The following is a 24,181-nucleotide window of genomic DNA, read 5'->3' on the forward strand; positions in this document are numbered from 1 at the left end:
TCAAAGCGTTCCCCTGCATTTATTACAGCAAGTAGCCTTCTTCCTTCTCCACAGGCTTCCCGGAACTTCATACTTGCATGCTTTGGTGCTCTGTGCCTGCTGTTTCCTCTGCCTGTGGCCTCCCCTGCCCCAGGCGGGGCCACCATGCACTTTTACCTTCTACCTGAGTCGCCCCTCCCTCCTCTGTGCTCCTCCAGCCCTTTATAAACCTGCATTGACAGATGTGCTGTGTGCAGAAGAGTCACATACTGATCTTAGGGAGTTGAACTGCTTTAAAAACACCATTTAACAGTACCTGCAATCTGAGGTACCACTGTGCACAGCCTTTATAACAGTGCTAAAGGGAAGGGCTGTGTACCATATGTGCAGTTAGACCTCTATAGCCCTGGCTGTTGAACCCAGGACCTATAAAAAGGCAAGGTTCTCATGGGATGTTTTTCTACACCACAAAGAAACAACCTTAACCTGTCGCTGGTCTTGTTAGAAAGCACCAGTGTTGATCAGGGGGCAGTCTGGACCTCATAGTTTGTTTTGGGCCCATGGAGCCCTGTGGTTCAACTCCCGCTCTAGTAGTCTGTAATGCACAGCAAGAGTGCCTTGTGCTCCCAGAGCTGGAGCTTCTTGGAAGAATGTTAGCATGGAAGTCCAGGCTACTCTTATTTTTACATGATTGGGTTGTCTCGACTCAGATTTATACACAGCAATTGAATTTCATTAGCCCAGATTCATACTGTGTAGACCAAGCATGTAAATAAAGTTGAGACCTTCCTGGATTGCATTAAATCCTTAGCCCATTTCGAAGCCATGCATCTTGGCAGTTTACTTTATTCTTAGCACATCTTAACCTTAACACAGCACCCCCAGTCTACACTTGTGGCTTTCCCTCTTATTAATCTCCTCATTGGATCCACAGAATAAGATAGCATTTACTCAGTTTCCATCCGAGTGCCATGAGTAGTCCAGCTGTCCACTACTAGATGAAAGGATGAGCATGAGGTCTGCACCAGGATGGCCTGAGGCCTTGTTCGTTATACTGCGTGGGCCTTTATTTAGAATCAGTTATACTACCTATGATTGCTGTAGTCAGGACAGCAGTCATCAACCACAGCACCATCATAATGACCCTGGATGGTGGGGACTGTAGCATACATAGGCTCTGGAGAACCAGACCACTCAGCCCTTTCTAGGCACACCCTTGGTGTCTGCTTGCAGTGTAGCTGAGGGCAGCCCTGCCTCTCAGGGCTGGTGCACCCAAAACACGAGTAGTAAGCCTGGGGTGCCAGGAGTCTGCTAAGCACCTAGTGAAAACCTTGGCACCCACTCCATACTTGTTTCCGCATGTATTCATCGTAGCAGCAGTCTTAAGCAGTTCAGAGGCATCTCCTTTGTAAACCACACACCTTGCCAGTCACTTCATGGAAGTGCTTATTTTATAACCCAGTGCCAGCTGCCATCTTTTCTCACCTGGCTTTTGCAGTCTTGTTCCTACTGGACTCTCACCTCTGCCATGTTGGTCTTCTATGCTGCAGCTGAAAGACACTGTTGCTTTTCTGTCCAGAGGCGCCACTGACTTCCTGGTGTATGGAGAGGAGGAGTATTCTTTCCAAAACCATGTGATTTGTTGCCAGTTCCTCAGCTACTATCAGTATCTGTTCACTTGAATTCGCAGTTCCATCTAGCACACAGTACCTGGCCCTGCCGGTGCCTCTCCAAGTACATCTGACGTGAAAGAATGTGCTCTCCTACAGTGGCATTCCATAGCTGTCCTCAGAGCTATCCCCTTCCACAAAGGCAGAGCTCTTGTCTCAATACCTCCCAAAGCACAAGCCTGCTGGTCTGACTTACACTCTACCTGGTCCAGTCCAGCTGCCAATATGGTCTATCTGCTATGCTTTGTGGCTCTCTGTGTGATACTCCTGACACCAAGATCCAAGGTCCAAGTGTCTTTGAAGTGTGGCCCATGTTTATTTAGTTCTTCATTGTCATTTTTTCTGAATGGTTGGTTTCCATGGGCACACAGGGACACAAAAGACCAAGGAGGCCAGTGTTTGGAGCCCAGCTTTTATTTTCTGTTGTATTAGCAGAATGTATTTTATTTGGACATCTTCAGGCATAAGTGTGGTGTACATTGATCGTGTTCATCACCCCCTCCCACCTGGAAAAGGATGATTGCACCCGGTTCTGTATGGTTCTTGTTGGATCTGCAAGTTCAGAACTGTGCCTGCTTGTGAAGGAGCTGCTAATGAGACCCTCTAGGTGGACAACAGAAGACGGGGTGCAGGATAAAGTTCATTCACTGCTCACGTCAACAGCAGTTCATGTTGGGCACTGTGCCCATGGTTCACAAAGAATCCTCTTGGTTTTTGGTAGTGCCGGAGATAGAACTCGGACTGGCTATACCCCAGCTCTCCAGAGAGGATCTTCAGATTGCCTGGATGCTGCTTGATTTATTGATTGATTGATTGATTGATTGATTGATTGATTTAGTTTGTGAGTATAAGGTTAGCGCCCTGACCTCACACACTCTAGGCAAGTACTCCCCCACTGACCATAGCCCTAATCCATTGTGCTAATTAAATGCATCAACTTCACCCCAGAACTACTAGACTGAAAAGGATCTGGAGCCCCCCAAGCAACCTACTGTCCTATAGTGAAAGCACATCCTTAGAGTGCCTTCATAGCAGGCCATCCAGGAATAAGTAAGCTGAAAGACCATGGAAGCAGCCCGAAACAGGAGGGAAAACATGTCAGTGCCATTTCCTAGATGAGGAAACTTGGAGTGAAGAGGGTCCTCCACAGATCAGAGGTTGTGTCCAGTACAGCCCAAACTTGCAGTGAGCCCCAGTCTCCTCTGTCACCCTCTGCCATTATCCCTAAAAAGTTACATGGATTCCAAGACATAGAAAAACATGTAGGTGACTGGGAGGAAATGTGTTGAAATGACTTGAGTTTTGTAAAGCTTTTTAAAAGAATGATGGTTTTGATAAAATTTAATTTTGGTGGAAAATACTTTCTGAAAATACTTGAGATGTTCCCAGTTCTATTTCCTTCCTGCACACAGACTTTATCAAATGATTGTTTTGTTGATAAATTTAGTGTTCATTTGGGACTTACATGTAGATTGTACCTACCCTCAAAGGGAAAGAAGATTTTATAGTTTCCATTCATTCTCATTAAAATCAGAACATTTGCATCTTAGCTTTTACATCTAGTTCCAGGAATTTTAAGCAGTCTGATTGTATGGAAGTGGGTCGTATTAATTGCAAATGGGCTCGACATCTGCTTGCTAACATAGAGGGCTTTTTTTAAGCCCCGTTTTGTTTTTATATACGATCTACCAGGGTGATTAGGCAAGAGCTACGGCTGGTGCTGTTAGAAGGCTGGGTTCTCAGAGGCTTAGAACGCACCCATAAAAATGAATTTAAGAGCAAGTCTCTGAAAGTTCTTGAACTGGGAGCAATTAGACATCTGAGACATGATAGGTTTCTATCTGCAGTCTGTTAGGAAGCTATCTTCTAGCCTTGGAGCCTCTATTAATCAGCTGCTCAGGAGCCAAGGTTATGGATCCCTGACCCTGGAGTAAGCATGGGGTGCACTGCCCAGTTCTACCTACAAGGCATGAGCGGGGCTGAATGAGGTCTGTTGGGACCCAGGCAACTAGTGACTCACTCAGTAGACAGCTTACTTCTTCCCTAATGCTATTGTAGTGGTGATGCCCAAAGTGGGTCTCTCTACAGACTACCCTCTAAAAAAGCCAGTAGATACAGATTACATGCTGAGGTACTCACTAGCCAAACAACTTAACTGTCTGCTTGGCTGCAGTTCTTTTCAGGGCCTTTCCTGAACTGGCCTGCATGCACTGACTTTTTAAGGAGAAGGTTTGCTATACCATTTCTAACTAACTAAACACTTCACCTGGGCCAATCTGACTTACAGCAGAGGCACTGCCCAGATAAGTCTGACTGCAGACCCTCGTTATGGAATATGTTCCATGCACTGTTGTCTTGAAGAACTTCCAGATACATACTTTAACATTAATAACTAAAGCATCTAATGTCATCTGGATCAGAAAATTGTTTAAGGGGGTACCTGGCTCAGAACCTACCCTCTCCCCCTCCCCCTTCTTCTGTTGTCCTTTTTTAACTACCAGGTAAAACTGCCTCCTGTATGTGACAAAGTCGGGGAAATTGGGAGTGACTAGCCAAGATTAGGGACAGAACAGAAAAATAAGGAAAGAATGACAGGTCTCTGGAGTGACATTTCCCTGTAGTGCTTTCCTGATACTGCCACAGTGCCTGTGTCTAAGAGGTAACAGTGTGTTTGCTCCATGAATGAGTACTTAAATGCTCTGAGGTCTTTGGTGGATGATTCTATCTATCTAATGGTGTGTTGTGGAATCCTATGTGTATGGACTCTCACTCCTAGAATCAGGAGTTAAACATGAGAACTTTCTTTTTTCTGCAAATTGCAGATATCCATCTCATGCATGGCTATCTGCTGCCCTGCTTCAAAGCACATAGTTGTAGGAGTTAGTGTTCAGGAGCAGGAAGGAGTAAATGCCTTCTTCTCTGTCTTGGGAAGTTGACAGGTGTTAGGGATGAGACTGGCTGTCACAGAACTGAGCAAAGCTAGTTGGTACACCAAGGGCAAGCCTGCCTCGGTCCTGGGGCCTTGACTTCACTAACCTCTGAAGCAGCAAGATCTGGTAGGGGCCCGGTGTCTTCTTGCCAAAATCCTCTTCCAGTGCACAGTGGATCTGTTCCCCAGTTAGTCCCTCTTCCCACAGACTGTGGCCTGTTACCCAAAGGAAGGATCCCTGGCTCACCCTTAATACGGGGAAATCATTTAGAGCACTTAATTTGGGCTGACTCTTTATTGGTGCACTATTGCAATTAAGTTAGATTAATGAAAGGTAAATTCCAGTCTATACATGAAAAAAAATCTCTTGTAAAGATCCTAATTAGAGTGTGTGTTTATTTAGCCTATCACGCTTTAATTGCATCCGTCTTGCTATTTACAAACAGGCATCATTAAAGAGTAATGAGTATGTGAAGAGCATTAATACTAGCGGCAGACGGGGGGGGGGGGGGGGGCAGTGAAGTAGGCTGCTGGATAGGATGCTCCAGTGAAGGAGAATGCCGAGTGATGCTGGGGGCGGGGCAGAGCAAGCATTATGCAAGACAGCAGCATGTCCTTCGCTGCAGAGGGCTGGCTGCTTTTAATTTGTTGCGGCAGTGTAATCTGTAGAAAGAAGGAAACAGACGCCTTTTGACTTTAGCCAGCCATACTACCCATTGCCCCATACATGGGCCCTGCCTCCACCACCAGGCCTGTACTGTGGGACATCTGCCCTCCAAGCCACAGAGGTTCCCAGAAGGCTGGAAAAGCCATGCAAGGTGTGGGGCTCTCCTCACATTTACACAGCTCTGGGCCCTTTAGCAGCCTTTCAGAAAACCCAAACATGCAGTAAAGTGAGAAATAAGCTTATGGTGTTTCCTTGGCACCTCTAATATCACGTCTCAGTCTTACATAACTTGAGTTGTTCTTGGAGTTAGGTGCAGCTCCGTCTTCCTTAGGTGGGTGCTTAGTCACTCCTGTCTGCCCCTCCTGACATAAGTGCAGGCAAGCTGAGGTTCCAAATGAAAAAGAGAGAGCAGATGGGAGCAGCAGAGCCACGGCGATCCGCTACCTCACTTCTCTCATTCTTGGGGTGCTTCCTCTTCTGGGGCCAGGGTAAGACTCAGTGGTGGTTTGTGCTAGGGCCTGGCTTTAATGCTCAACACCAAAAGTGAGTAACTATTTCCTATTAATTGGGTTTCAGGACTGGGAACGTGGCTCAGTGACAAAGTGGTAACGTGTGAAGCCCTGGGTCTGATGCCCAGCACTGGCAAACAAACAAAACCCAAGAAGCAGGTGTAAAACTCGGGTGTAGAAGAACCATCTCAGTGTCTTAGAGTCCTGACTGCATAGTGTTTATAGGAATAAAAAGAATCTAAAGTGCAATGCCTCAGTTTCCCCCTGTCCGGCTTATTGCACACAGTGCTGGACCTGCCTGCATTCCATATAAATGCAAAGTGCTGGGGTCGAAGCTAGAATGGAGCTTAGATTTCTCCAGGGAGTCCTTGGTGAGCTGAAGTCCTGGGTTTAATTTATTTTAAATCAGGTTATAGGAACTCAGAGTTTTCAGTACATTTTATGTTTATCTTCAAACAAACTCAGCTTAATTTTAGGCTACCCTAAACAGAAGTAAAACGTTTTTATTCAAACTTCCCCATATATTTAAGGGCACAGATCATAGCATTATCCAACCCAGATAAACGGCCCGGGTGGGTCTGTGAACATGTGTCTTCTGTAGTTGTTAACTTACAGCTGTTCCCATTTTCAGCTCAGACAACTGTGGGGCATATTTTTCCATTCATATTAATTGGATTTTAAAGTGACCTTGTCCATGTATTGATTTGAATTAAAATTTTCTACATCAAGGTCAAGTTGGCATACATCCTACAGACAAAATATTAAAAAGCCAAGTGCTGCCTAACAGGGTATTGGCAGAGAAAAAAATAGAGATTTAACAGAACCAGGTTACCCCAGAGGGCACCATATTACCATTCCAGCACTACTGACGATCCATGTGGAGACTGCCATCACCTGGTCTCGCCGTCATGACATCCACTCTGCTTAAGTCAGGAAAGAGCATCTCTGCCACTCAGGCTGGGCTTAAGGTGTGAGCCTTCAGCTCCACAAAGGCCACCCAGGGAACATCAGGGTTCTTTAGACATTGTGAAATTATTTCTCACCCTTTGTCATGGGTCTAGTCTCAGCATAGCTTCTCTTTGACATCTCAAAAGTAGCTCAAACTTTGCACAGGAAGTGATCTTTTCCCTGATTTTCTCCTTTGTCATCTCAGGAAATGCCCAGACCATTCAGTTGTCTGGGGCTCAGACTGGGCCCTGGGAAGACCTTCATCCCTCTTTCTCCTTCATATTCAGGTGTCCCTTGTCCATGCTTCATTCATCTTGGCACACTGTGGTCCCTAAGAAACATCTCTGTGAACAAAGCAAGCTGCTGACATGACGTTTTCCACACATCATTCCTTCCTGAACAAGCCCTTTAAGCTGTCGCTGTTTGGTTCATTTCCTTTGTAACTGGCCCTTTGTCTCTTACTTGTCTGTCTCCTGCCACTAGACCACCAGCTCCGAGAACTGTCTGTTTCGTTTACCTCTTTAAGTGCTGATGCCTGGCCCGCACATGATACATATTAGCACGTAGCTGGGGGAGGAACACGAAGGGCAAGGCATTTGCATTCTCAGGTAGTTCTGGCCCTGGCCATGTCATCTGTCTGCCTGTCTCTCCTGCCTCCTTCTGTCCATCTCTCTTTGCTTTCAGTCCTCGTAGTTCTTTCTCCCTTCAAGTCCATGTTTTACTGTCCAGCTGCTGCAAATTAGGAGCAGAGCCTTCTGTCAGACCAATCCAAGCAGTTTCCACCACCATACAGAGTACCTAGGGAAGGGACTCCATTTCCTGACAGTCAGATTCTGTGCTAGGTTCAGGTACAGGGTGTATACTGTGGAGGATTACTTTCAAGGCTGCTGAAGTGCCCGTTGTTTTTAGTATGATCAGGAGTCATCAGACTGCTTCTCCGCCATCTAGCCCCATCCAGCCACACTCCTTCTGGAAGGGCTCTAAAAACTAAAGTAGACTGGGTTTGATTTTAAAAATCCCTCATACCAGAGAAACCCTGAAGGGGAACAAGCCCAGGGCTGGGAAACATGGTCCATCCTTTTCTTTCTTTGGATTTTTGTTGTAGAACATAAAATTATTTTGTAACTCTCTGACTTGAACCTTCCCATGAAATTTGTCAAGCAGCTAGGTCTCTCCTGTGACAAAAATTCCCCTGCAATCAAGGCAGCCTTAGATTTTCTAGAGAGGCTAGCGTTAAGGAGCATTTGGAGTGCCCAACTTGCTAAGCTAAGGTTGATGGCACCTTAGCAAATGACTCCAATTTACCCATCAGTGGACTAAGCCACCTAATGAGAAATAATTCTCATTAGGTGGGTGTTTAGTAGTTATTAAAAATAATAGCAACAGTAATATAAAAATTGCTGCCACGCAGTGAGCTAAGGACATGATGCTGGGAGATGTTGGCCCCAACTGTGTGTCCTCACAGAGGCCCCACCTTGGAGAGGAAGGCAGGCTTCACTAGGCCTTCTCCTAGGCCATACCATCCTGTTGGTCACAGAACAGACTCTGAACTGCAGAGCCTCTGTGTCTTTTGCTGTGGCAGGGGTCTGTCGGGAGTGACCTTACAAAACTGCTTAGCACTCACATAGCAACCCTTGTCCCCTCCTCCTGTCAACAAGCTAAAGAAGTGGGGCATTTTCTAAGGAGAGCTGATGAGGCAGAGCCAGGATCCATACAGGAGTCAAGGCGAGTGCCGCTCATATCTTGTTGGGCAGACTCCTTTTACCTGCCTAAGATTTTTGCCATCCTTGTCATCAGGAGAAATAAAACAACCACCACTTGCAGCCATTTGACTTTGTATCTAAAACTTACTTTCCAGGTGGGAGTCTCTTCCCAGTTTGAGGTTTTTTTTTCCTCAGCTTGCTCTTCATGTATGACATAAGAAGCTCACAGCTGAGTCCTTCTGTTGTACATACCCTGGAATATGGAGAGACTTGGTTTTCTGGGCTGCTCCTCGGTGTGCCTGGTGCTTTTTTAGTCACAGCCCAAGTGACTAGGAAAAGGGTTTGCTGCCCTGCCCTCACAGATTCCACCCCCTAGTTCCCCTCTTGCAAGGTACTGCAAACAGTTCCTGTTCTTGACCCCATTCATTTGAGGGCTTGGGTCTCTCGGAGTCAGCCTGGCTCAGAGGCTGCAACCAGCCCTACCTGTTTCCTAGAAAGAAGTGGCTCCAGCACTGCATCCTCAGGCCCCTTGCTGCTGCCGTTTCCGAGGCTGCCATTCAGAGGCACAACTCTGCCCAGCATGACTCTAGCAGGGCTGCACATATCCAGCAGCTGTGTAGAATCCAGAAGGCTGGCTTTTTAAAAATGCACTAAAATTAGACAAAGCAGGTACATTATTAGCGTCTTACCACAGGGCTGGGAGTATACAAAGCCATTGGTGAGGGAAGCTGAAGTCCTAGGGAACAGGGTTTAGAGCTACTTAGCACAGTGCCAGAGAAGATTCCTGGGAGGATAGAGGGTCAGGTGACTCCTGGCCCTGTGGTCACTGTTGCTGGCATTTGGATTCATGTGCTAGGCAAGATATGGGGAAACAGCAAGAGGTAGCTCCTGGCCTTGCACAGAAAAACAGCGACCTTGGACTCCAATCTCCAGCTTCCTTCTGTTAAAAATGGAAATAAGACAGCTGCCTGTGCTGCCTCCTGGGTTTCTAGAGGAGTGCACTGCAGCCATGCAAGCATGCCCTATCTTAGGGAAAGAGCTGAGGTGTGTTATTCAGAGAGAAGGCTCCCGAAAGCTGTACAAAGCCCAGGTGGTTCTGGGTGCTTTTTCCAGTCTGAATCTAAGTACCTTCCTTGGGGGAGTATCCTTGGAACACTCTGGGGATTGCCCCTGGTCACAGCTCTCTCCATCCTGAGCCCTTTTGATTGAAGCAGATGGCTCTGTGACACAGCACCATCCTCTATCAATTCTCTGCACAGACACTGAATGCTCTGTGTGGGGAGCTCTGGGAGTCCTCCACTTCTGTTCAGGTACATGCCATTCTTATCATCCCCCTAGGGCTCAGTTTATTCCTTTAACAGTGGCAGAGCTGGAACTCAGTAGTTAAGAGCACTTGACCCAAGTTTGGCCCAACACCCACATCAGGCAGCTCACAACCTTCTATAACTCCAGCTCTGGGGGAGAAGACACCTTCTTCTGGCCTTCACAGGCACCCACACATAGGTGACAGCAGTTACTCGATTCACTGACCCAATGTCTGGCCTAGTGGGCACATCTCACATGATAATAGACTCCCCTTAGTACCTTTACCTTGTTCTAGTCCTTCAGCGTTAATGCAGAGGAAGTTCCTTTGGACTGTAGTGAAGAAAATGACTCCTAAGGCCCCTAGAAGTGTGTGTGTGTCTATCTTTATGTCCCAAAGCTTTCTTAAATTGCAGCAGGCCCTAGAAGGCCTTATTTGTGTGGTGAAAATAACCCCCATAGGTGGCTTTATAAAAATGGTTGGCTTTTTAAAATTTAGAAATATAGCCAGCTGTCAGAAGAGCAAATCCTGTGCTGTCCCCTTTCCCTCTGGCATACATGTGCCCTGTGCTAGGTCAAGGGCCATCTGGCCTGGGTTCTTCAGCATGTGGCCAGCATACCTCCCCCAAATCCTTCACTTAGATATTGCTCATCTCAAAGTACTTTGGCTGCACAGACTACAGGAATGAATGTTAAACAATCTCCACTGCCAAGAGGTGGTTACATGTAGGATAACCCTTCAGCCACCAGGTCTGTCAGTGACAGGGCTGAACCAGGTGTTTCTCTCCTTGACTTTCCTCACACTTCCTCTCTTGTCTGTGACATTCCCAACCACAGTGAACTAGGATCCTCTTGGGAGAATGCTGCCTGACAGGTAGTTGCTGATGACCACCATCCACCCAGAGCATGGCTGGCCTATCCAAGGCTGGCAGTGCCAGTACTCTCAGACACTCTCCCTGTGCTGAGGAGGCCAGTGGGAGGCTGCCTGGTACCTATATTACCTGCTCAGGAAATATAGTGATTCCTTGACTGTGTGCCACTTACATTCACTGTACCAACTGCCACAAAGTGGTAAGTGAGCTCTCAGGAGCTGTGGTGTTCAGTATAGAAAAGTGTTACCTTGGCAACAGCAAGCATGCTTCATTACCAGATGGCATTAGCTTTTATCTGTGGCACCCCATAGCCATTGCCAAGAATCAACCCATAGCCCCTGTCAGTGAGCATCTTGCTTCTGACTATGGCAGCATTGGCTGCATGTAGAAAGATGTCCATGGTCCATCTGCAGTGTATTGTATCAGTCCGTCAAAGCCAGGCCAGAAACTGGAGCATCTGCCTCATTGGAATGACACTAGGATTAGAAAGTCTGCTGTAGAATGTGCACCCAGCTTCATCCTGATGGCTAGTGTTGCCTACTCTACCACATCACACTCGGAAGAATGCATTGTGGTACATTGCACCCTAAGATGACCATTGCAACCTGCATTCTTTTTTTTTTTTTAATTCAACCAAACCCTCCACATTTTCATTCAACTTCTGAGCAAACAGCACTGAGAGACTGACTTGTCCTGTGCCATACTTGCTGCATAACCTGTGGTATAGAAGCCCATGTAAAAGGATAGGCCCTTGACCTGTTCTCACAGCAGATGGTCATCACTGTGGTCTGTTAGATCTGGCTGACCAGCCTGTGGCAGCTTTGAGTTTTCCTTGACCCTCGGGCTGCCAGGTGCTTTCTGTCTAGCACCCATTCATCAGATTCACCATTTTATTTGTCCTGGAGAGTAGCATCCACAGTCCACAGCTTCTCTACATCCCAAGTGTGGCAACAGGAGAGAGGACAAGCCCTAAGTGGTAGCTCACTGGCCTGGACAGTGGCTCTGGTTCCATCTTTGCTGCTGACTGGCTAACACTATTTTCTCCAACAAACTCAAACACTGATTCAGGCTGAGGAGCAAAAGCTGCTCCCGAGCCCTTTATCCACACCCACCTCTACGGTGCTGTCCATCTGGACATTGCCTGCCAGGCTCCTCCCAGTCCTACTCTGAATGAGCCTCTGAATAAAGTTACTTCATCCCGAGCTGCAAGGAGATCCAAGCTTCACTGCAGCAGAGTCAAGAGACATGGCTCAGTTTGGATAGATCATCACCAAGAGCAAGCTGAGATTAACTGTGCCTCTCCAGCTCAGGTTAAACCCAGAGTCCTCTCTCACATACTACATAGGGCCTCATGGAAATGGAAAGACAGTAAAATAAGGCAGTGCAGTCTACCCAGCACTGTCCTCTTAGGGGTCTCTGTGGAAAGTGCAAGGTAAGCCATATCAGTGCTCCCTGGAGAGAAGCATCTGTGGGTGCAGGCTATAGCCTCCTCAGACCCTAACTTCTTCCACTTCTCTAACCAGCAAAGCAAGAGAGTGGTACCCCAGCTTAGATTGATGGAGTGCCTCAGCTCTCATGACCCACACTCAGATCTTGGACTGAGCTTTCTTGTTCTTTTCAAAGTGGAATTTAGGAGACCTAGTAACCAATCCAGCAGATGTTTGCTAGTGTTAGACAACTGCTGTTCTCTAGACAGGAGGCCTGTCAGAGTGTGGCCACTTGTATTTTAAAGATACATACTAAAATATTTACTAATAGTGTTTTTGATATTTGGAGGAAAAGGTGACACTAGGTGGCCAGGGGTTGGGTCCATAGGAGTTTTGTGGGTTTGCTTTTGTTTATTTTTCAGACACAGTTTGAGCCCTGGGATTAAAACCATGCACTTTCACACCCTATTGTACTAAATATTTTTTTCAAACTAAGTTGGGGTTTGAAGGGTGGGCCCCGGAGAGATGGCTCAGCAGTTAAGAATGCCTTTTGCAGGGGATCTAAAGTTTGGTTCCCAGCACCCACGGTGGACACCTCATAGCTCCAGGTAACTCCAGAGCTTGGGCATCTTACTCATTATCTGAGAGTACCAGCACAAGACACACTCATACGTAGACCAACACAGCACAGCGGGGGGAGGGGTTGGGATTTTTAAAATAGAAATTACTCTTTAAAAAGAAAAAGAACTTGGAAGTCAGGCATGGAGGTTCATACCTGCTGCCCAAGTGGTCAGTAGGCAAAAGCATGAGGATGCTGGAAGTTTGAGACCAGCCTGTGCTTCAGAGTGAAACCTTGTTATAGCCCTGAAGTACCCTGAGTTGTTTATCGCTGGATTAGAGCAGCAAGGGAGTCAGGTTTGTTTGTCTGGTTGTTGTTGCTGTTGTTGTTTCAATTCACTAGCTCCCTTTGCTGACAAGAACAGTGAAGAGGGCCCAGCAGGTGTGTGGCTAGCTTTCTGGTTGGCACAGTGCTCCTCCATAGAAGATCAACAGACTGGTATTCGCCCCAGGAATTAGAATTCTGTGACTCTGTCCTAAAATAGAAAATGCCCCTTAGGATGGTGAGAGGGCTCAGCAGGTAAAGGTGCTTGCCTCCAAACCGAATCGCTGGAACTCACATGCTGGAAGGAAACTCACACAGGTTGTCCTCTGACCTCTATGCTCATACATCCACACACATACACACACACAATAAGTAAGTAAAACGTAACTTAAATAATAATGTTGATCCGCCAGAAGTACCTGCTGCAGCCATGTTTATATTAGGAAACTTGGAAACACCTTAAGCGTGTAGCAGCAGGAGAGAGGTTGAGAAGAGCCCAGGATAGCCCATAGCTAGGCCAAGTAGCACCTGACAATGTTTCTGAAGCCTGTGTAGCAATATGGAGGAAGGCAATGGTGTAACTACATCAGTATTTGGTTTGTAGATCCATACATTTATATGTGTCAGGAATATGAGAACCATTGGCTAATAATGTTTGGACCATCAGAAAGGTCAGCATTGGTCAGCATGCTAAGCAAAGTGTGGACAGAACTGGAGCTAGATGTAGCTCAAGCTCATTGGTGGTTTGCATTTGCTGGCTATGTGATTGTTTAGGAGCTGTCCTTCTTGGTGTTGCTGTGTGTCCTGGATGCAGGAAAAGAGGCCAGGAAAGTGGCCATATTGCTCTAGGCATCCAATGTGGGGCTGGTGCTGGGGACAGGTAGAGTCTGCCTCTTCCACATGCAGGTGCCAAAGGTTTATGTTGGGCACAGGCTGAATTCCAACATGTTCGAAGAAGGGAAAGAGAGACCCAGAACCTAGGCTCATAGCCTCACCTAGCCCCACTGCTAGCAGCAGGAAGGGGGCAGTGCTGAAGAGCGATAAGACTTGTTACAGCCATAGATAGATGGATGGATGGATGGATGGATGGATGGATGGATGGATGGATGGATGGATGGATGGATGGATATAGATATAGATATAGATAGATATACATACATACATAAATACATACATACATATTTTTAAAGGAATTATCCAAAAACCATAAATGGTGACCATCTTTGGGTGGAAAGACTAGGCCATATCTTCCTTCTGTGCCCTTCTCCAGAAACTCACGTTCCTGAGACAATTAGTTAATTAAATCCAGCTGGAGTCTGGTGTTAGAAGACAGTTCTCAGTTACTAAAGCTTCTGATCTGGCCTTCTGTGTGGTGGGGGATGGGCCCTGCCTTGTCAGGTCTGCCTGTTCTGCTCTCCTTCCCTTGCGGAGTTTCCTGCTGATCCTGCCTTTATGATCTATTGGCATCCTTGAATATTAGTGATTCTGTGTCAGCTAGTGTAACAATAGTTAAAAGAGCACTGTAAGTTGTGTTTGTTAGCTCTCCTTAAATGTAAACAAATGCATCTTAGCTCTCTCTTACTGTACTGTTCTGCACAGGTAAGGCACACAAAACACAAAGAAACATCATACCAGCACCAGTAAAAAGCCAGGTGTCAGGGTGCTCACCATCACCTAGGACTGAGAAAGGAAACAGAAAGGTAGTCAGTCATCAGAGACACAGAAAGCTGCAGGAAACAAAGAGACAAGGAAGGGATGCTTAAAAGTCATCCCTCTAGACACTAGCACCAAGTTGGCCTGGAAGAACTGACTTGCTGTGCAGTCTGAGGTTTCCTAAGACCAGTAGGGTTTCCTTTCAGCAAATCTGAGGTTTCTAGCCCCATCAGAACATCCAAGACCACAAGCCTCCACTGAGCTCTATCTAGGCCATGCCTGCCTCCAAAGTCTTACCTGGGAACCTGGAATGTGTGTGTGCACCTCAGGCACTGCCTTCTAAGGAGAGGCAGTGTTACTTCAGTTCCTATGAAGAGCCACATGCCCCTATATAGCAGTGTCTGTCTTCCCTGGCATTGTTGGAACCTTTTTATATGTTTTTCTCTTTGTGTTCAGGGTGCAGGGGGTATTGACAGGGTCTCCCTGTATAGCCCTGGCTGTCCTAGAGCTCACTGTGTAAACCAGGCTGGCCTCAAATTCACAGAGATCTGCCTGCCTCTTCCTCCCAAGAACTGGGATTAAAGGTGTGAGCCACCACACCAAGTTTTTTAGGTGTTTCCTTTATCCTTGATGTGCTTAGGTTCTGAGAGCAAAGTGCTGGCTGCAGGTCTGGACAGCACCCAGCCACTTCTGGTTCACTTTGTCTTTATCGGTCCTCTTCCCACCAGCTACTAATAGGCGGCTTCCAGCAAGGGCTGCTGGGTGCCTGTTTCTACTCTCTGTACTGTATTCCATGTATTATACTAATGGCCGTGACACAGATCAACACCAGTGTGCTCACCAAGCTCATCAAGCCAAAAATTAGAGGACCCTAGCCTGGGAAAGTGGTGGAGCAGGAACTATCCAGCAGGTTGTGAGAGATCAGGAGGCAAAGCTGTACAGATGATGGGCTAGGCTAGCGTTACAGTTACAGAGGATTTGGCCGTGGCTAGGTGTGTCAAGTATGATGAGGTGAAGCACACAGCCTTCCCTCCATGTCCTCTGCTGCCTCACTCAGAATGAGGATAGATAAGTGGTGGTCTATGCCTCTACCTTCCTGCCCAGCTCTGTGTGATTTGCATGTTGACTCTGAGCCTTCACGTGTGTGCACTCGTGTTCCAACAGGTGACCTTGGGGAAGGTGTTGAAAGTGATCGTGGTCATGAGGAGCCTGTTTATCGACCGCACGATTGTGAAGGGGTATAACGAGAGTGTGTACACAGAGGACGGGAAGGTGAGTGGCCTGGAGCCGTGGGGACGGGTTCATCCTTGATCTGTCCCAGAACGGAGTTCAGGTGAGCGATACTAATAGCCAGCAAATCAGGACTTGAGTGATCCAGACTAGTCAGAATGAAGAGGAACTTGACAAAAACTATCTCATTCTCTCCTCTTGCTGTTTTAAACCTCTGCTGCTCACGGCGAGCCCGATGCCCTCACTTGAATTTCTAATTGAGCACCTTAGACCCCAGTTGCCTCATTAGACATGTCTTCTGAGGAAATAGATTTTTTTTTTTCAAGTCAGCCAGCACATCAATAGCCCAGGGTTCTGAATTTTGCTTTTCTTAGAGCCGTGAGGAAGACTTGAGTTAGTTTGACACAACCCAGTGACACTCTCCTTGACTCTCACAACGGGCTCTTGGGAAGTCACATCTCAGCTGCACACTGAATACCTCAGCAGGAAGAAAGCAGCTTCTTCCCACAGGTGATCTGTCTCATAGAATGCTTACTCTCTACAGCCAAACACTCTGAGGGCCAAGGTGAGGAGGCAGGCTCTTCCCAGATGATGGCTTTCCTATAATGTTCACCGTAGAGGACCTGCAGTTTCTTGAGTGTGCACCCTCCATCTGGATCTGTGGAAAGCAGCAGCCGACACTAATGAGAGCTGGCAGCCTTCATCTGTGTCTTCTCTCCCAAGCGTGATGAGCACCTGCCCCACAGACCCACCCAAGTTCCCCCAGCCTGAGACACCCTTCGCTTCCTCTCTTGGGACCTTTTGCTTTCCTCATTTCAAATGTTAACATTTCAATGTGTTTGCTATCAGCAATGGCCACATTATAATGAGAATAGATAGTTCTTGAAAAGCAGGTGGTAGTTGTGGTTTTCCCTGTGACAGATGTTCCCATGCTGTGCTAAGGTTAACAGGTGAGCAAAACACCCAGCATTCCCACGTGCCACAGACCATGGCCACCAGAGTTCTTCCAAGTTCTCTGCCTAGTTTTTTTAGGTCTCCCAGTTAATAACAAATCATTTGTTGGGAAATGTCCTTTTTCTTTCTAGAAAAATACTACTGTCCTTGAAGCAAGAGTGGAGAGAGTATGACAGTTTGGTGGGTGTGGCATCCATGGGATTCTAAATTCTGCCTGGGCAAGTGGGGTTTCTGATTGCTGGTCTACTCTAGAAGCCAGGCAGGCTTAGTGCACACCTCCCAGGAAGACTGGCCCCTGGTGAGCATGTCGAAGTTCATTTCTCTTGGGTCTTTTCAAGCTTCAAGTTGAAGATGCTGTAGTCACAGCTGGTATGAAACAGCCGCTGTCACTCAGGCAGGGTTTGGAGATTGAGAACCAAGAAAGGGTGTAACTAGCACCACGCTTGCTGAGTTACCAAGTCAGGATGCAAATGAGCCACACCCCAAATTCAGACCAGGAGTGGAGATTCTGCCAACTGTGTGTGCTGCTGGCATGCTACCTGTGAGGTTCTGATGACCAGCCCCCAATTGTCCACAGTAATACACAGGGACACCCACACTCTACCACTGGGGAACACTAGTACTTTATGCTGCACTCAAGAAGACAAGAAATTCTCTACCATGCCCGCCTTGAAGGCCACTCTGGTGGCCTGCTGCGGCCATACATTATTCTTTCCCATCTCTTCCTTGACTCCTCTTCCCTGGATCCTCTCCTCCCTCTGCCCACTCCCCTTGACTATTCTCAAACATGTTGCCTACACAGAGATCACTCCTTCTGTCTGGGCCTCTTCATCTCCCTGTCTCAGATTCCTCATGTCGCTGGTCTTGGTTAGCTATACCACCACCCAACTTCCTGAACCTTCCTCCCTGCCATCCCCAAGGGCTGTGCTGTCGGCTGTCACCTCTCTGAGGTCCTCTACCTTGCCCCCACACCCCAGGCCCTCTGTCTGCCTCCCACTTCATCATTCTTGCCTTTGCTGATCTGACTCCTGCTCTTGCTAATTCACATGGAGGCTCTAGTCTCCCCGCCCTCAGCCTGCAGACTACTCTCCCCATAAGCACCCATGCATACGTAGGCTTCTCTTGCTTGCCACCATCCAAGTATACTTGGGAAAGCTGCCCCAGAACAAGATGTAAGGAATTCATAGGTTTTAGGTACAGAGCAGCTGATGTACCCAGGTTTAAGAAACTTTGGGTTCTAAGTAGTTCCCCCCTATCTTTATTTTACAGACCCAAAGACAGAGCCCAGGGCCAAACAGTGCTCCCTCCACCCCTGATCCATCCCCTCCCTCTACCCCAGCCAAGAAGTTAAGTGTGTTTAGACATTCTTGGAGCCTTTGGTTTATGCATATGCCTTATGGATGTCTAAGAGGTACATATTTCTTCACAAGGTCATGTTCTTTTGTAGTCCCAACTTTGTCCTCAGAGCATATTGTATTGGCAGCTTGTACAACCTGCTTCTGAGATCTGGCTTATGGAACAGAATCTAGATACCTTTACAAGATCTGACCCTACCTGCCCCCATTCTCTGCATGTGTCCTGTCCACTCCCCAGCCTTGGTGCCTGCCGTGACCCTAGGACAGCCAAGCTGTTTCTCACATTTGTCTGTTCTGACTTCCCCTAGGTGCTTGCTCTCCTACTCCACCCCTGGGCTTATCTCCCCTTCTCCCCCCACTCCTTTCCCTCCTCCTCCTCTCTCTACCCTTCACCGTACTTCCCTCCTGCCATCCCCCATCTACTAACTTAGCTAACTCAGTGAGTGTAACTCTCTTGCACTTTCAAGGCTCACCCTGTCTTCTTGGCTATACTTTGCCTTAGAAACTGCTATCAGACTGACTCATGTTACAGAACAGGAAGCTGGAACCTAGGGTGGTACTTGTGTGAACCTGTCCTGTGACCATGTCCTAAGGGTAGATCTTAGTGCCCCAACAGCCTAGAAGCACTGTTGTGTTGGGGGGAGAGAGGCTGATGGGATAGCCTGCCAGAGAGGCTAAACTGCTTAGCTGAAATGGGAACATGAAGGATCAGGAAGCAGCAGGCATTAGAATCATAAAAGATCAGATTAAAGGGATACACACGCGCCCATATACACAGCCTCCTCATGAAAAATTGGTGTTTCTCCACTGTACAGCAGAAAGTGCACATCTTGAGGTAATCCGGGTTTGAGGATGGCTTATCTCAGAGCATTTCAAGCAAGGAGTAGATGCATGTAGCTATAGCAAAAGTTACATTGTATCAGGCTGAGGACCATCACATAAGGTCCATATGCTCGCTCCTAAGCCTATCTCCCAAGGCTGCTCATCTATGTGACATGTCTTAGCTGAAGGTCAGCTCTAGTGTCTAACAGACATCTCTTATCCAAGGGTCAGGATCCTGGGAGAGGCTCACCATCCGCAGGGCAGATGAAGGTGGTGTCTCTCCAGATGTGTAGAGCACATCTAGGGACTATGTCTGGTTGTCCTGAGTGAGTGATGGTTCTCAGGTTCTCAGCAGCCTTGGGTGTAGTGGGGATCCTGACTAAGCTGTTTTCACATGTCTAAAGGGCTTTTTTTTTTTTTTTTTTTTTTTTTACTATGCTTATTACAGGCAGAAACCTCTTGAGCCCTTTTGCACCTGTGTAGTAGATAGGGACCTCAAAACAAGAGCAAGCAAGACTGGCAGGGCCAGGCCTCATGTGGTAGAGAAGCTCTTAGTGGGCCGGCCAGCCTGAGGCTGACTGCTCCTCACCTTTTCATTAGAGCCAGTTTCTTAAGCGCTTTACGAGAAGACGCTGTCCCAGTTCTGAGTGCTGAGCACTTGTGTCACACAAATGTCCGAAAGGCCTGGTCTGGAGGACACAGAGTCCCTGGCTGTTCTGCTGTTGGGAAGTTACAGCCCTGCATTTGTTCAACTGCTGCCTGGGCTCAGGGTTTGCTCTGCTTGTTCTGCTGTGGAGCTCAACCTGGGGTGCACTGGATGGACTCAGGAAGCCTCTCATGGCCTTAACCTCTAGTCCCTGTGTGATTGCTCCCCATGTACTGGTCCAACACATTGTCTTTAATGCTGAGATGGTGGCCAGCCATCCCCTTCCCCACCCATAGTTTCCAGCCAGCTTTTCACACCAGCATCCATCCCACACACTGTCAGCTTGCACCTCACTGTAACAGTCGCTACCTTGATGCCCTGTCTCTTGATACATATTTTTGATATCAAGCACCAGTACCCTCATTCCTCTAAGAATAAAACTGCTGTTCAGACTTACCTACCTCTCTTGGCTGTAATCAGGGAGTGAGGCCGTGACTCAGCATGTTAACAGGCAGGGTGTGGGAACACCTGGCCATTGTCCTGATTTTATATCAGTCGGGCAGAACGGATGGAAAAAATAGAAGTGTCTCCATTGAATTTATCTTATTAGGGGATTTAGGTTATGTTAATGCTATAGCTTCATTAATTACCCCATATCAATAAAAAAGGCAGCTTTTAGCCTTCCAGCGTAAGAGAGAAGAAGAAATGGCGGTATCAAAGGGAACCTTCAAAGACAGCCAGAGCTGTCTCCAGGGTAATTTCTGATCCTGCATTCTTCCCACTTCAAAGTTGGGTGTGTGTGTGTGTTTGGGTCGAGGGGGTTGGGGGAAGCTTGAATCTGATTTCTCTAATAAGTGTTGGCATCAGCCCCGTTTGATATTAGATGCAGGGAACATTTTGATTTGTTATAGCCTTTGAAATTGTTCAGACGACCTTCAGAAAAATGGCCTCTTGTTACTTCTGGGGAAAAGGGTGAGAGCCGGGAAAGGGGATGAATCCAGCTGGGCTCCTGCACAGAGGGCACCCCAAAGTTGTGCTTTCAGCATTTTTTTGGTAACAAATGCATGTCCTGATTGGAAGTGAAGTTGAAGAATAATAGAGACACAGCATTGCTCTCCTGGGAGGCTTGTTTCCTCTCTTCCTCTGGCAGGGTGAGCAGGCCTAAGAAGATGGCCACACAGAAGTTTGCCATGGCTCTGAAAACTTGGGCAGCTGTAGAGAAAACCCTCACTGGTGCCCAGTTAGTTGTATCCTTAACCCAGATGGACACATCTGTCTTGCAAGTCAGAGATCCCTTTAAAGGTTTCCTTTAGAGGCTGGGGCCCGCTGCGGATCAGGAGCTTCATTTGGAAGTGTCCGTTTTAGATCATTTAAAATTCTCTGTGTGTGCCGCCTTTTGAAATGAAATGAAGAATTGATAACTTTCTGATAAGCTGCCAGCACTTCCGCTGTACTGCTAAATGAATGTTAGCGGCAATGACTTGCCGAGCAGCAGGCCTGGCATGGGATTATGAGGCTGAACTCTGTAGGAGCACCCCAGAGGGGTGGGGCAGGACATTATGGAGGGGCCCTGAGTAACAGCCCTTCTGAAGTCATTCTGAGAGGCCCTGGGCCAACCCCACACCTTAGCTGTGATGCTCTCTGAGCCTCAGTTTCCTCATCTGTGCGTTGGAAGTCACTCTTATGCATCAGCACTGGAAGGGGGCCTGGCTGACTGAAGCAGGGGTGAGAGATCTGCAAGGACTGAGTGACCTTGCCTTTGGCCAGACTGTGCTTTTAACGCTTGTTTGTTTTTGTTTGTTTTTATTTTTGTTTTGTTTTGTTTTTGACATCTTGGTGTCTTATCATAAGGACAGATATGAGCATCTGCAGGGTTGCAGCTCACTCCCCTGAAAATAGCCCCTGCGCCCACCTGAACTCACTCCAGCCCTAGCACCCTTAGCTGCCTCTGGGTGCAGCTTCATCCACTGGGCTCTGCAGGCAGCTGACTTGGCCCTTTCAAATCTTTTAGACACAGCCTAGTGTTCTGAGGGGATGTTCACTCTCTTTCTGACATCCCAGCTCCAAATAATGTTTGCAGCTTCCAGGATGTTCCCTTTTTAATATCGCAACTAGCAAGAAAAAATGTTAACAGTGCTTGCCTTTGCAGCGAATAAGTGAGAGCTGATCATGTTCACTGGGCTCAGCCTTAGTTGGCTTCCTGAGATGGATTTCTGAGTCTTTCCTGGCCCTAGAGAGAGACAGAGCTCCAGAACTTACTTAAAGGGATTCCTCTGGCATAACCCTTGACTCAGGTTCAGAGCAAAAGGGGAGCCGATTGTTACTGGGTCCCTTTTTCAGCAAGGTAAATGGATTGTATTGTCCAGGGCCTTGCTGTCCCAGATGGTGGAATCCCCCTCTAGCATTCTAAATGACTTATTTAACACTTCTGAAAAGGAGGCATGATGAATAGGCAAGACGGGCTTTGAAAATCCACAGTTAGTTTGCAGAGTCCATTTCTAATGAAGCATCTGATCTTTTCTCTTAAGGGTTTTTGTTTCTTTAAGATTTTGTAGATATTAATGGTCTCCCGAGATAATTGTTTAAGTAAAGTCTGCACCTTTGGGTGTGTGAACTCCCATCTTCATGTCTTTGTGGCTGGTATTCTTGGGGCAGAGTGCTGTGCATAGTGTGAACATGCAAGAAGTAAGTGTCAACAGTGCTGGCTGGAAAAGAGACAAAGAAGTTGCTTCTGAGTTCCGAACCTGATGCGCTCTTCCTCAGACATCAGTGTAAAGTCCCTGACTTGGGGATCTGGGTAGAGCTAAGATATGCAAAATCATTCCCACTCCCCATGCCCCTCCCCCACACAAGCTGGTGAGGATTGGCATGGAGAATGTGGGGAACTAAATGTGTGCATTCTTTTACGTTTATTTGTCTGTAAACATGCGCATTTAGATGCGGAGAGGACAGCTTGCAGGAGTCAGTTCTCTCCTTCCACAATGTGGGTCCTGGGGATTGAACTCAGGTCATTAGGCTTAGCAGCAGGCACCATTTTCCACAGAGTCAACTGGTTTTGTCAGTTACCCTACATACTGTTAACCTCTAATGCCTGAAAATGTTTCAGATTTTTTTTTTCCCATCCATTGGTATAAAGGAGACAGAGATTGAAATTTGATGTTGCTTCTCTAGGGGATAATTTGGCATTGGGGACATGCTGTTAGGAAGTTATGGTGAACCAGGAAGGATGTAACATGAATGGTGGGGTGTATTTTCCCAGTGACATAAATGGGTGTGTTATCAAAGACCCACATTATCTGCTAGTTCTGGAGCTGGGCTGTCTGTCCCTCAGACCTCTACCGACAGAGAGCCCAGCCATCCTGCAGATAGCTGACAGTCACTCTGCCCTTCAGCATGTAAGGTGGTCAGGCACCTGAGACTTAATAAGAAACCAATCACAAGTGAAAAGGAGCTGGAGACAGGTGCAGCCCAGCTTCCAAGTACTCTTCCAAAAGCCACACTTTGGTATTTCCTCAGAACACTCACTTTCTGTGGCACAGAGGCATGTCCCTATGCAGACACTTCCCCTACATGCAGCAGCTCAATGTGACAGCACACAGGCCTGAGCTGCCCCAGGTCAGATTTGCAGTCTGACCACCAGTCAACCCCAGAGGCAGGACCAGGAGACCCATTCACTGGCTGTTTCGATTTGCTCGGCTCCTGACCTCATTATATTAAAGTCACCTGTCTAGCAGCTCTGGGACACAGGACTTCCTCACTTGTCATTACCCGTGAGTGGCGGCCCAGCTCCTGCAGTCTCTGTCTTGGAGGAATTCTGGGTTTGCCATTCGTCATTTGTTCTGAAGTCTTGAAACATGCAGCCAGATTTGTAAGGGTTACTGTGCAAGCTAGGGGAACCAGAAATGGCTTCAGTTATGTATGAGACACTGAGGTACTGTGCATGAGACCCCAGTTGGGGGTAGGGACTGGACTAGTTCCTCTGAGCTCCACCCACATTTCATCTGGGGCCTCAAACTTCCCTGTGTGTACAATCCAGTTTCCTTAGATCAGGACCTCCTAACCCAGCCAGTTCCAGAACACTCTAGGAGTGCTGCTGAGAAACAGACAAGGCATTGCCTCACAAACTGGCTCCAGCCCTCCACACACAGCCAGATGGGAAAGCAATGAACGTTTAAGTTATAAAAGTAAAACTCCCTGACAGTGGTGTGGTAGTGTCTCTGACTCTTGCCTGCCCTTGGGACCCTTTTCCTCCTACTGATTGCCTTGTCCAGCCTCGATATGAGGGTTTGTGTCTAGTCTTACTGAATTTGTTATGCTGTGTTTGGTTGATAGTCCTAGGAAGCCTGCATCTTTCTGAAGGGAAGCAGAGGAGGAGTGAATCTGGGGAGAGCGGGATAGGGGTGGGGAACTGGGAGGAGTGAGTGGAGGGAGGGAAAATGGAAGTAGGAATGCAATTATGAGAGAATAAATAAAAATACGGAAAAGACCTTCCCAGGGGCTGCCAGTAGCAGCCGGGCTTGAGCAGCCAGATGACACTGCCGTGCCCTGTAATAGGTGAACTCCCTCACAGGTAGAGGGCCTGTGATTCCTGGTTCTTTTTACCTGGGCATGGCCTACTGATCCCTGTGATGT

At 47.4% G+C, this 24,181-nt stretch overlaps 1 protein-coding gene across 1 annotated transcript in view; it reads left to right on the forward strand.

The window, feature by feature from the left end:
- MED27 (mediator complex subunit 27) overlaps window positions 1–24,181 on the forward strand; it is a 168,223-nt gene that overhangs the window by 127,656 nt on the left and 16,386 nt on the right. Inside the window, exon 5 of the mRNA XM_080927423.1 lies at window positions 15,707–15,814. Within this exon, the coding sequence (XP_080783549.1) occupies window positions 15,707–15,814 (108 nt within the window). The remainder of the gene's footprint in view (window positions 1–15,706; window positions 15,815–24,181) is intronic.

Source organism: Micromys minutus (assembly GCF_963924665.1).
Source record: "Micromys minutus genome assembly, chromosome: 13".
In the NCBI taxonomy this organism is placed as follows: domain Eukaryota; kingdom Metazoa; phylum Chordata; class Mammalia; order Rodentia; family Muridae; genus Micromys; species Micromys minutus.